The 11,756-nt window shown below is 66.1% G+C and overlaps 2 protein-coding genes across 3 annotated transcripts; both read right to left on the bottom strand.

Moving 5' to 3' along the window:
• Nucleotides 1-435: 435 nt before the first annotated feature.
• LOC137451884 (triggering receptor expressed on myeloid cells 2-like) lies at nt 436-4,150 on the bottom strand. The gene is made up of 4 exons (XM_068159798.1): nt 3,874-4,150; nt 2,133-2,471; nt 1,834-1,879; nt 436-1,625 (listed from the first exon to the last, which is right to left on the bottom strand). Exons 1-4 carry the CDS (start codon nt 4,037-4,039, stop codon nt 1,403-1,405), a joined length of 774 nt encoding a protein of 257 aa, XP_068015899.1. The 5' UTR covers nt 4,040-4,150; the 3' UTR covers nt 436-1,402.
• Nucleotides 4,151-4,809: 659 nt separating this feature from the next.
• Nucleotides 4,810-10,945, bottom strand: LOC137451881 (trem-like transcript 1 protein). 2 transcript variants are annotated; one of them, XM_068159786.1, is made up of 8 exons: nt 10,832-10,945; nt 10,105-10,470; nt 9,209-9,550; nt 8,499-8,828; nt 7,768-7,840; nt 6,913-7,028; nt 5,758-5,807; nt 4,810-5,237 (listed from the first exon to the last, which is right to left on the bottom strand). In XM_068159786.1, the coding sequence occupies exons 1-8, from the start codon at nt 10,872-10,874 to the stop codon at nt 5,031-5,033; spliced, it is 1,527 nt and encodes a 508-aa protein (XP_068015887.1). In that variant the 5' UTR covers nt 10,875-10,945; the 3' UTR covers nt 4,810-5,030. The 2 variants fall into 2 exon arrangements, with proteins under 2 accessions (XP_068015887.1, XP_068015888.1); XM_068159787.1 differs by lacking the exons at nt 6,913-7,028; nt 7,768-7,840.
• Nucleotides 10,946-11,756: the final 811 nt, after the last annotated feature.

The following is an 11,756-nucleotide window of genomic DNA, read 5'->3' as shown; positions in this document are numbered from 1 at the left end:
GCACCAAACCACCTCCCCCCCAGGGGCACCAAACCACCTCCCCCCCAGGGTCACCAAACCATCCCCCCCAGGGGCACCAAACCTCCCCCCCAGGGTCACCAAACCTCCCCCCTAGGGACACCAAACCTCCCCCCCCAGGGGCACCAAACCATCCCCCCCAGGGACACCAGCCCACCCCCCCAGGAGCACCAAACCTCCCCCTGCCCAGGAGCACCAAACCTCCCCCCAGGGGCACCAAACCACCTCCACCCCAGGGACACCAACCCAACCCCCCCAGGGGCACCAAACCTCCCCCCCAGGGCCCAGCGGCAGCTGGGGGCCAGCCAGGAGCTCTGCAGGGAGCGGGGTGCAGGCTGAGTGCTTTATTTGGGCCCTGGGAAGCTGTCAGAGAGGAAAGGCCTCGGGGCTCAGAGGCAGCCTGGGCTCCCAGGCACACTCCAGGCCCAGCAGGAGAGCTTCCCCCAAGCAGCTGCAGCTTCCCTGCCCCCCGTGCTGGGAGGAGGCTGCAGCAGGGCAGGGCTGGGGCTGGGGAAGGCTGAGGCAGGGCTGGGGAAGGCTGAGGCAGGGCTGGGACTGGGGCTGGGGCAGGCTGCAGCAGGGCTGGGACTGGGGCTGGGGCAGGCTGGGGCAGGGCTGGGGCTGGGGCAGGCTGCAGCAGGGCAGAGCTGGGGCTGGGCTGGGGCAGGCTGCAGCAGGGCAGAGCTGGGGCTGGGGAAGGCTGAGGCAGGGCTGGGACTGGGGCTGGGGCAGGGCTGGGGCAGGCTGCAGCAGGGCTGGGGCTGGGCTGGGGCAGGCTGCAGGCTGGGAGCAGAGTCCTTGGGCACTGCCCTGCACTCCTTGTCAGGGGGAAGGAGCTGCTGCCTTTGAGATCATTAACTCCTTGATTAACTCAGCCCAACCTCTCAGGGTGCTGCTGAGCTGCCTGGGGCCCCCCTGGGGATGATCTCCTCCTGAGTCCTTAAGGCAGAGCTTTCCCAGCCCCCTCTCATCACTCCCCCCAGCACTCCTTCATCTCAGGCTCTCCTCCTTCCCCAGCACTCTGCTCAGAGCTGCTCCTGCTGAGGGGCTGCCACCCCCCTGGGACCCCATTCTGCCCCAGCCTCGGTGCTGGGGGCTGCCCCAGGGCAGGGGGTGGGGGGCAGAAGTTCTGGAGCCCTGGTGAGACCAAGCTGCAATCCTGTGCCCAGGGTTGGGCTGCCCAGCCCAGGAGAGCTGCTGCAGAGTCCAACGGAGGCCAGCAGGGAGCTGTGCAGAGAGCCTGAGGGAGCTGAGGCTGCAGGAGAGGGCTGAGAGGTGGCAGAGGGTGAGCTTCCCTCCCTGGGGGGCTGCTTCCTGGCCAGCTGTGGTCAGGAGATGCTTTGCTCAGGCAGGGGCAGAGCTCTCCCTTGCCCTGGGCCCAGCCCTAGGCAGTGCTCTCCCAGGAGGGGCTGAAGGCAGCAGCTGCAGGCTCAGCAGCCAGGGGCAGGCCCTGCTGCTCCTGCAGGCTTGGCTCCTGCAGGCTTGGCTCCTGCCCTCTCTGCTGCCTGCTCCTGGCAGTGGCACAGAGCAGCACAGCCCCCAGGAGCTTGGCCACCAGGAGCCCGGCAAGGACGTAGCAGGCAGTGAGATCAGCTCCTGGAGGGAGGCTGTGGGGAAGCACAGGGGCAGGGAGGTGAGGCTGGGGCTGTGCCCAGCAGGGCAGGGAGGAGCTGCAGCAGCTGCTGTGCTTGGCCCTGCTGAGAGCAGCCCCGGGGGGAGCTGGAGGATGTGCCCCTGGTGGTGTCCACACAGCTTCAGACCCAGCTCAGCCCTGGGAGGGGCAGAGAGCCCAGCAGCAGGACCCTGGGGGCTCACCTGGAGATGCTCTGCACAGCTGCAGGCTCCTCTGGCAGCCCAGGCTCTGGGGACAGAACAGAACAGCCCTGGCTGGCAGCAGTGCCCCAGCCAGGCACAGCCAGCAGAGGGGAGCTGGGGCTGGGGGTGCTGAGGCCTGCAGCAGGGGGGGGGCCTGCAGTGGCTCAGGGGCAGCCAGCTCCCGGGAGCAGGGCTGCAGCAGGAGGTGACTGAAGTGCAGCCTTGGCCTCTGCAGCCCCAGGGGAAGCCTCAGCAGGGGCTGAGCAGCCTCCCCCCAGCGCCCCCAGCCCAGCACCTACCTGGCAGCACTTCCACCCGCACCTTGCCCAGGCTCTCTGCCTCCCCCAGGGAGTGAGCCCTGCACTGGTAGAGGCCAGAGTCCTGCCTGCTCAGCCTCCTCATGGTGACTGTCAGGAGCCCCTGCTGGATGTTGTCCCTGATGGAGGTGCTGCCGTTCCAGCTGCTGAGGAAGGGCAGCCAGAGGCGCCTGGCCCTCACCACCGGCTGGCAGTGCCTCTCCAGCTGCCTGCACCAACTCTTCTCCCTCCAGCGCTGCTGCCAGGCCTTGTAGCTGCAGTTGACAGAGATGCTGCCCCCCTCCACCCCATACACCACAGGGATGTCCTCTGCAGCACAGCCTGCCAGGAGAGGAGGAGGAGGAGGAGGTGAGCCGAGGCTCCCCAGGTCTGCCCCTTGCCCCCCTGCTTGTGCCAAGTGTCCCTGCAGCCTTTTAGCCCTCTGGAGAGGGCTGCTGCCAGCTGCAGGGCTGCCCCCAGGGAGGAGACAGAGGGCTCAGAGTCTTGCTGCAGCCCCCCCTGGGATGTGCCTGTGGTGAGGCCTCTGCCTGCTGCCCCTGGGCCCTTGCCAGGCAGCCAGCCCTGCCTGGGGGGGAGCAGGAGCAGGAGCTCAGGCAGTGTTGGTGCTTGCCTTCCCCTCTGGCCCTGAGCTGCCTGCTCTGGGCTCAGCCTGGAGCTCAGCCTGGAGCTCAGCCCCATCACAGCTCCTGCAGTTGGGCAGTGCCTGGAGGGGTAAACACAAACCTGCAGCACCCTCTGCCCCTGCAGCACCCTCTGCCCCTGCAGCACCCTCTGCCCCTGCAGCATCCTCTGCCCCTGCAGCATCCTCTGCCCCTGCAGCTGGGCACTGGGTGGCTGCAGCTGGGCACTGGGTGGCTGCAGCTGGGCACTGGGTGGCTGCAGCTGGGCACTGGGTGGCTGCAGCTGGGCACTGGGTGGCTGCAGCTGGCAGCAGGCAGCTTTCTCCAGCCCCAGGGGCTGGTTTTCTTCTCTTTTTTCCCCAGCCCTCTCTCTTCCTCTCCTGCTAATTTTAGCCAAGCTGAGAGCTCCTCTGGGCTGCTGCCCTTTGCTCTGCCCTGCTTCCTCCTTTCTGATTTCCATTCCCCTTGGTGGGAGGCAGGGGCAGGGGCAGGGGAGCTCAGCTGGGCTCTGAGTGCAGAGTGGGCTCTGTGGCCACCTCTGTGCTGCGAGGGAGAGCTCAGGAGTCGAACTCCAGGCTCCTGGGAGGGCTTGGAGCTGCCTGAGCCTTGCAAGAGCTTTTCCTGCCCTGACTTCAACCCTTCCCAGCAAAGTGGCAGCTACAAACTCTGAGGATCTTCCAGGCCTGGCTGGAAGGTGGCACAAATGGATCTGCCCAAGCCCCCAGCACCCTCCAGCCTCTGCCCTGGTGCTCTGCAGCCAAGGCTTCCTCCCTGCCTGCCCAGCCCAGCCCTGTGCAGGCAGCTCCCCCTCCTCTTCCTCTCCTGGGCCTCTCCTCACCTCCTGCTCTGCCTTTGGCCACAAGGCTTTGGGCTTCATGGAGCCACAGAATCCTTTGGGCTGGCAAAGCCCTTTGAGCTCCTCCAGCCCAACCCTCCCCTGGCTCCACCAAGGCTGGGGCTAAGCCATGGCCCTCAGCACCCTGCTCAGCACCCTCAGGACTTCCATCCCTCTGCTGCCTTTCCCCAGAGCGTTACCAGGAGCAAGTCCTGCACCACTCCTTCAGCCTGCTGACCACAGCCCAAGGCTGGGGAAGCTTCCTTACCTGAGGAGAAGGCCAGGAAGAGGAGGTGCACAAAGCTCTGCATCCCTGTGGAGCAGCAGAGGGGCTGAGAGGAGTCTGGAGGGCAGGGAGCAGGGCTCTGGCCCAGGAGCAGCTTCTGCCTTGCCCTGCTGGCCGGCCGGAAGCAGCCAGCACAGGAACTTGGCATCGGTTGGGTCCTGCACGTTGAGCAATCCCCCAGGGCCTGGCATCTACCCCCTGGGCTGCAGCCTCAGGCAGCAGCAGTGCCAGCCCACAGCCCACAGCCCACAGCCCACAGCTCACAGCCCAGATTTAGTCCAGACAGCCTGAAGGAGGGCATCATGTGATGGCTGAAGCCAGGGCCCCAGGAGCTGCTCTGGGCTCAGCAGAGCCTGGGCTGGAGAGCCAGGCTGGGAGGGTGGCTCCCACCAGGGCTCTGCAGGCAGCACCTCGAGGGGGAAAGGAGGATTCAGCCTGGGGAAGGGAAGGCTCCAGGGAGACCTTGGAGCAGCTTCCAGTATTGCTCCTGGGAAAAGCTGGAGAGGGACTTTCTACAGGGGCTGCTGGGGGGCCAGGCCCCAGGGCTGCTGGCTGGGGGGGGGGCCAGGCCCCAGGGGCTGCTGGCTGGGGGGGGCCAGGCCCCAGGGGCTGCTGGCTGGGGGGGGCCAGGCCCCAGGGCTGCTGGCTGGGGGGGGCCAGGCCCCAGGGCTGCTGGGGGGCCAGGCCCCAGGGGCTGCTGGCTGGGGGGAGCCAGGCCCCAGGGCTGCTGGGGGGCCAGGCCCCAGGGGCTGCTGGCTGGGGGGAGCCAGACCCCAGGGCTGCTGGCTGGGGGGGCCAGGCCCCAGCCCAGAGCAGCTGCTTGGATGGGACTGGCTTGTGAACAGGGAATGGTTCAGGCCCCTTTCATTTGCCCCCTGGCTGCAGCCAAACCCTCCCAAGCCCAGGTGGAGCACAGGATCAGGCCACAGGAGTCTGCATTTTAATGGCACTGAAGAAAGCAGAGGTGCAAGGGGTCCTGAGGGGCACCCAGCACCTCCCTCTGCCCCAGGAGGCTCTGGACTCTGCTGGCACCATGCACAGAGCAGCAGGTTGATCTCTCCCCACACCTCTGCTCCCCCTCCCCTCCCTGCTCTCCAGTCCTTTCCTCCTGCTCCTGGGTGGTTTGGGGCTTCTGTGCCTCATCCTTTGCCGCTGGCTGGCAGCTGCTGCAGCCCAATGCTTGCATACTGCACATCTTCAGCCCTGGGCCCCCTGTGGGCCTGGCTTGGTTCCAGGTTGCAGTAGAGAGCATCCTGGGGGCTGGGCTGGGCTCCAAATCTCAGGGTAGCATATTTCAGGTCCTTGCTGCCACCCCTGGCCCTTTCCACTCTTTCAGTGCTGCCAACCTGGGGACAGAAAGCAAAACCTGATGGAGCCACAGGACTCTGTGGCTTGGCTTGGAAAAGACCTCTCAGGTGATCCAGACCAAGCCAGCACCACCCTGGCCCAGGTGCCATGGGCACAGGGTTCTGGAGCAGGGGTGGTGAACCCTGGGCATGACTCAGTGCCAGGCCACAGCTGCTGTCCAAAGAACATTTGGGAGAAGCCCTGTGAGAACCTAACCTTCAGTCCTGGCAGAGGTGAGAGGACAGAAAGCTCTTCCCCTCAGCACCCCTCCCTGGTACAGGTCACAACCTCCCTGCTCAGCCTTGCCTCTGACTCTTGGAGTCCTTTGCTCCACTCTGCTCTGCTCCCCTGTGCAGCTTCCCTTGCACTGCTGCCAGCCCTCCCCCTCCAGCCAGGACCCTTCCCCTCCTGCTCACAGCCACAGCTGAGCACCAAGGTCCTCCTCAGATGGGGCAGGCAGCTCCTCACAGACCATGGCTGAGGACTCTGCACCAGGGGGGAGTCTCTGGTTTGCCTCACCTGGGCCAGGTCCTCTGGTTTGCCACAGCTGCTCTCTCCTCCTCTGTTCCCTTTGGGAGGAGCCAAAAGCAGAGGGTTTAGAAGCAGAGAAGCCCCTGGAAGGCTGGGGGCAGTGCCTGTGCTGCAGGAGTGCAGGGCAAGGCTGGGGGCAGTGCCTGTGCTGCAGGAGTGCAGGGCAAGGCTGGGGGCAGTGCCTGTGCTGCAGGAGTGCAGGGCAAGGCTGGGGGGCAGTGCCTGTGCTGCAGGAGTGCAGGGCAAGGCTGGGGGGCAGTGCCTGTGCTGCAGGAGTGCAGGGCAAGGCTGGGGGCAGTGCCTGTGCTGCAGGAGTGCAGGGCAAGGCTCGGGGGCAGTGCCTGTGCTGCAGGAGTGCAGGGCAAGGCTGGGGGCAGTGCCTGTGCTGCAGGAGTGCAGGGCAAGGCTCTGGGGCAGTGCCTGTGCTGCAGGAGTGCAGGGCAAGGCTGGGGGGCAGTGCCTGTGCTGCAGGAGTGCAGGGCAAGGCTCGGGGGCAGTGCCTGTGCTGCAGGAGTGCAGGGCAAGGCTGGGGGCAGTGCCTGTGCTGCAGGAGTGCAGGGCAAGGCTGGGGGCAGTGCCTGTGCTGCAGGAGTGCAGGGCAAGGCTCTGGGGCAGTGCCTGTGCTGCAGGAGTGCAGGGCAAGGCTGGGGGGCAGTGCCTGTGCTGCAGGAGTGCAGGGCAAGGCTCGGGGGCAGTGCCTGTGCTGCAGGAGTGCAGGGCAAGGCTGGGGGCAGTGCCTGTGCTGCAGGAGTGCAGGGCAAGGCTGGGGGCAGTGCCTGTGCTGCAGGAGTGCAGGGCAAGGCTGGGGGCAGTGCCTGTGCTGCAGGAGTGCAGGGCAAGGCTGGGGGGCAGTGCCTGTGCTGCAGGAGTGCAGGGCAAGGCTCTAGGGCTGGCCAGTGAGAGGAGCTGGGGGTGGGCCAGGGGCTCTGATCCCCCCTGGTCCTGCTGCACACATTGCTCAGGCTCTGCTTCTCCTCTGGCAGGCAGGAGGTGTCCTGAGCAGAGCCTGAGGAGCTGGAGCCTGACAGTGTGAGAGGAGAGCAGAGCCTGCAGCCTGCCTGCTGCACCTGCCCCGGGGAGAAGGGGAAGTGGTGGCCAGGGAGGGTCCTGCTCAGCACGGGGCAGGAGGCAGCTGCAGCCTACCTCTCCTCCACAGCTGCTTGCACCAGCAGACACACAGCACCGCTGAGCAGAGCAGTGCCAGCACGAGCAGGGTGCTGAGGACCACGGAGAGCAGCAGGAAGTTGTTCAGACCTGAGCTGGAGCCAGGAGAGCAAAGGAGTTTGCAGCATGAGAGGGGAGCAGAGCAGGATGCTGGCACAGCCTCCCCCAACAGGGCCAGGGAAGGGAGGGCAGCACTCCTGCAGCACTCCTGCAGCACTCCTGCAGCACTCCTGCAGCACTCCTGGCTCCACTCTTCTGCCTCCTGAGCCTCTCCTAAACTACTCTCTGGGCTTTGAACCCAAGCCCCTGCTGCAGGGGCACAGCCCCAGGCTCCCTCAAGCAGGAGCTGCCTTCTCCTCCTGCCCTTTGCTGCCCTCTCCTCCTGCCCTTTGCTGCCCTGGAGCTGACTCCTGGTTGTCCTCCTTGGTGCTGCTGCAGAGCTGAGGGCAGCAGAGGTCCCAGGGGGAAGAAAATCCTCTGGAGCTGACAGCCTGGAAGGACCAAAGAGCAGCCTGGGACTGAGAGAGGCTCAGGGGCAGGGGCTGGGAGTTCCTCTTGCTGCAGAGGGCACAGCCCAGAGAGGAAAGGATTCAAAAGTGGACAAAGCATCCAGGAGCCTCTGCCCAGACTCTACCAACCTGCTGCTTCCTCTGCAGTCACATCCTGGGCAGGAGCTGGGAGGGCAGAGGCCACCCTTGGGAGGATGCCTGCCAGACCCAGCTCCTGCCAGCAGCCTCAGGATGCCCAGAGCCAGCCTGCCCCAGGGAGCTGGAGCAGCCTGGGGGGAGATGTCCCTGCCTGTGCCCAAGCTCAGGGACTCTCTTTAGGCCTTACCTTGGGGCTGGGGGGCTGGCAGCAGAAGCTCCCTGGCTGGAGTTTGCAGCTGCCAAAGTGCTTCCATTCGGTGCTGCACTCACAGAGATGAAGAGAAGCAGAATCACTGCTGGGCTGCCTTGCACAGCGCCACAGGAAGGGCTGGGCTGGAAGGGGCCTCAGAGCTCACCCAGCTCCAGCCCCCTGCCACGGGCAGGGACCCCTCCCACCTGCCCAGGCTGCTCAGAGCCTCATCCAGCCTGGCCCTGAACCCCCCCAGGCAGGAGGCAGCCACAGCCTCCCTGGGCAGCCTGTGCCAGGCTCTGCCCCTGCCAGGGGGGAGAGCTTGTTCCTGTGTGCAGTCCAGATGTGCCCCAGCTCCAAACCACTGCCCCTGCTCCTACCACCACAGGCCCTTGGAAGTCCCTCTGCAGCTTTCCTGCAGCCCCTCCAGGTGCTGCAAGAGGCTGCCCAGGGAGCCCCATGCCTGGAGGTGTCCAAGCAAGGTGGCCATGGCAGCTGGGGCCATGTTGGGGGCCTTGGGGGGCTTGGGGTGATGCTGGGCTGGGTGCTCTGAGAGCTTCTGCAGCCCAAAGCACTCCGTGGTTGCTGTGGGGAGGTTCAGCAGGGCTCGGGCAGGGCAATGCAGCCAGGAGGTGGTGTGAGCTGTGCAGTGCAGAGACAGGGGGGAGGCAGAAGGGAAGTGAGCCTGGACCCAAGCCCTGTCCCCCCCCAGGGTGGGCAGCACTCACCCCCAGGAACGCTGAGCACCACCTCTGCCATCCGGAGGAGCACATCCTGCTCACGCAGGGCACACCAGTACACCCCAGAGTCCTGGGCCTGCAGGCTGCTCATGCTGACAGTGACAATGCCCTGCAGGCTGTCGTCCTGGATGGCCACTCTGCCTCGCTGAGACCTCCTGAGCAGCCCTGGGGCCTCCACCTCCGTGCTGAGCAGCAGGCTGCAGGGCTCCCCAGCTGCTGCCCTGCACCAGGCTTTGCTCACGGGGCTGTACTCAGAGGGGTTGTAGAGGCACTGGACAGAGAGCTGCTCTGACTCCTTGGCTCTGCAGTGCTTTGTCCCTGCAAAACAGCCACAGCCTGGCTGGCATCCCACAGCTGGCACAGTGGCACTGCCCTCCCCATCGCGGGGGGATGAAGGCCCCCGGGGCTCCTGCTGCCCCCAGAGGTGAGAGCAGAGGAGGGCTGGAGCCAGAGCACTGCTGCAGGCGCTGGGGAGCTCCTGCCCCCTCCCCCTGCCTCCCCCAGGGGCTCCTGCTCAGAGGTGCTCAGCCTGCAAGGACCAGGGAGGGATGGCAGCAGCGGGGCCACAGCAGCAGCAGTGCCTGGCAGTGGGGAGAGGCCTCCAGCAGCACCCAGCAGGGGGCGCCACAGCTGGCAGGATGCAGGGGGCGCCGCAGCTGGATGCAGGGGCGGGGGGGGGCGCCCCCAGGGGTACTCACTCTTGGAGACATAGAGCCTGAGCTCCATGAGGCGGGCAGGCTGCCAGGCTCCGTGCAGGGCACACCAGTAGGTGCCAGCATCCTGGGCCTGCAGCCTCCTCATGGTGACAGTGACAACCCCTGCCTGGGGGTCGTCTTGGATCAGGGCTCTGCCTCCCAGGGCGCTGCCTCCCAGGGCGCTGCCTCCCAGGGCGCTGCTCTCTGCCCAGCTGGGCTCTGTCTTCAGCCAGGGCTGGCACCCACTTGGACCTCTTCGACACCAGACCTTGGGAGTGGCTTTGTCCTCCTCAGCTCTGTATTTGCACTGCACAGAGACTGTGTCCAGCTCCCACCTGTGCACCTCTGCAAAGCACAGAGGGGCTTGGAAGGGACCTTAAAGATCATCCAGCTCCAAGCCCCTGCCATGGGCAGGCTGCTCAGAGCCTCATCCAGCCTGGCCTTGCAGACTTCCAGGAATGAGGCACCCATGGCTTCCCTGGGCAACCTCTCCCAGGGCCTCACCACCCTCACAGTGAGGAATTCCTCCTCATGCCCACTCTAAACCTACTCTGCTCCAGTTTCAAACCATTGCCCCAGTCCCAAACAGCAGAGGAGGTCACTGCCCCACGAGTGGTGGGCACAAAGGCATCCCCCTGGCCTGAGCTGGGCATCTGGCCCAAGCCCTGTCCCCCAGGGACAGCCCAGCAGCCAGGGCAGGGGGCAGCCAGGGCAGGGCAGAGCCTGCAGGGCCAGCTGGGGCTGGGGCTCCACCACCCTGCCTGGGAGAGGAGGGCGCAGGGAGCAGGGCTGGGGAGGGTGAGGAGCTGTGGGAAGCTGCTCAGCAGTATGGGGGTGGGGGACAGAGTGGGGGCAGGAATGCAGCTGCTTCCCAACAGGACTTGGGGGGAGGGACTCACCCTTGAACACATTGAGGGAGATGATCTTCAGGGGCAGGGGTCTGCTGCCGGGCAGGGGGGAGCGCAGGCTGCAGCAGTAGCTGCCTGAGTCCTCTGCCTGGAGGTTGGTCACCAGGATGGTCAGCAGCCTGGAGGTGCTGTTGTCCCTGACAGAAACTCTCCCCATCGTGATCTGGTTTGTGCTGGAGTTCTGGGGGGGGTTGGTCTCCAGCAGGACCTTCCACTGCCCCCCCGTGAGGCGCCCCCAGCCCTTCAGCTGCTGCCTCTGCTGCGCTGCGTAGGGACACCTGAGCAGCAGGCTGCTGCCCTCCCTGCGGCTCTCCTCCGCAGCAGGGGCCTGGCCCTGCAGTCCTGCGAGCATCAGCCCTGGGGAGGCAGAGGGCAGCTGGGGCAGGGCTGCTCACAGCCCCCCGGCTGCCTGTGGCCGGAGGAGCTCAGCCAGGAGCCATTCCTGCTGCTCACAGCTGCCCGGGGAGGGGAAGGCTGCCTCGGGTGGGCAGAGCTGAGACCCCAGCCGGGGCTGCAGCTCTGCTTTGGCCTCCAGGGTCTCTGAGCCACAGCCCTGCGGTGCTAGGGCTGCCCCTTCCCTCCCCACTCCTGCAGCAAGCTGCCCAGCTCAGAGCCCTGCCAGGGTCAGGTCCCCCTGCACTGTGGAGCTCCCCAGGCAGCAGGAGGGAGGGAAGGGCATCCCCCTCCCACCCCCAGGCATGCTCAGCCCTTCTCTTACCTGGGAAGCAGAGTGGCAGCAGCAGGAGGATGCTCAGCCCCATGGCTCTCCTCAGTGCCAGGGAAGGGGCATTGCTGGGGGGTGCCCAGCTCAGGAGTGTCTGCCTGGAGAGCCCTCCCCAGGCACAGTGCTGCTGCTGGAGGAAGAGCCTGAGGTCTGTGGCCAGCGGAAGCCCCTCCCCAGTTTTGCAACCAGCCTGATAAGAAATTCATTTCTGTGTGTGGGGAAGTGGCTGAGGGCAGAGGGCAGCCTGGGGCAGGCCTTGTCTGCCCCTCACTCATGGCCCTGCTGCTGGGAGGATGCAGCTGGAGCTCTGTCCCTGCTGTGCTGCCCTTAGGCACTGAGGTTTGGCAGATTCCCCTCTGGCTCCCCCTGAAATCCCTGTGCAAGGCAGGGACAGCAAGGCAGGGACAGCAAGGCAGGGACAGCAAGGCAGGGACAGCACGGCAGCCCCACAGCAGCCCCCTCTGCTGCCCCCCTGCCAGCAGCTGTGCTCCTGGGGGTCTCCCCTGGGCTGGTAGCTGCCTGGCTGGCTCCAGCAGAGCAGGGCAGGAGGCTGCACTGACACCCCAGCTGCAAGCCAGTTGCAATCATAGGGCTGAGCAGCTTATTAACAACAGCCCCTGCCTAATCACCTGGTGCCAGAGAGCTTCCCTTTGCCTCCTCCCCAGAGCCCTCTCTGCTCAGGCACTTGCTGCAGGGTAACCAGCAGGGGATCTCACTGCTCCTCCTCCCCCGGGCAAGCCCCAGGGGGCTGCAATCAGCTCAGCTCCTGCCCCTGGTTGCCTGCAAAGGGAGCCGAGGGCCAGGCTGCACTGCAGGCCTCATCCTGCCCTGGCCACAGCAGTCAGCTCAGCACTGGAAGCCCTGCCATGGGAGGGAAGGCTGAGAGAGCTGGGGGTGCTCAGCCTGGAAGGCTCAGGGG

This window comes from Melanerpes formicivorus, unplaced genomic scaffold (assembly GCF_026170545.1).
Source record: "Melanerpes formicivorus ecotype bairdi unplaced genomic scaffold, bMelFor1.0.p_v2 SCAF_46, whole genome shotgun sequence".
Classification (NCBI taxonomy): Eukaryota; Metazoa; Chordata; class Aves; order Piciformes; family Picidae; genus Melanerpes; species Melanerpes formicivorus.
The sequence above is the reverse complement of the archived record's forward strand: the minus strand, read 5'-3'. Positions and strand labels throughout refer to the sequence as shown.

Coding starts and splice junctions, on each gene's coding strand:
- LOC137451884 (XM_068159798.1), bottom strand. CDS start 4,039: ATGCCAAGTTCCTGTGCTGGCTGCTTCCGGCCGGCCAGCAGGGCAAGG. Junction 2,472..3,873: donor CTTCCTGGCCTTCTCCTCAG/GTAAGGAAGCTT, acceptor CTCTCCTGGCAG/GCTGTGCTGCAGAGGACATC. Junction 1,626..1,833: donor GCTGTGCAGAGCATCTCCAG/GTGAGCCCCCAG, acceptor GCTTCCCCACAG/CCTCCCTCCAGGAGCTGATC.
- LOC137451881 (XM_068159786.1), bottom strand. CDS start 10,874: ATGGGGCTGAGCATCCTCCTGCTGCTGCCACTCTGCTTCCCAG. Junction 10,471..10,831: donor GCTGCCACTCTGCTTCCCAG/GTAAGAGAAGGG, acceptor CTGCCTCCCCAG/GGCTGATGCTCGCAGGACTG. Junction 5,808..6,912: donor CAAGCAGCTGTGGAGGAGAG/GTAGGCTGCAGC, acceptor CTCCTCCCAAAG/GGAACAGAGGAGGAGAGAGC.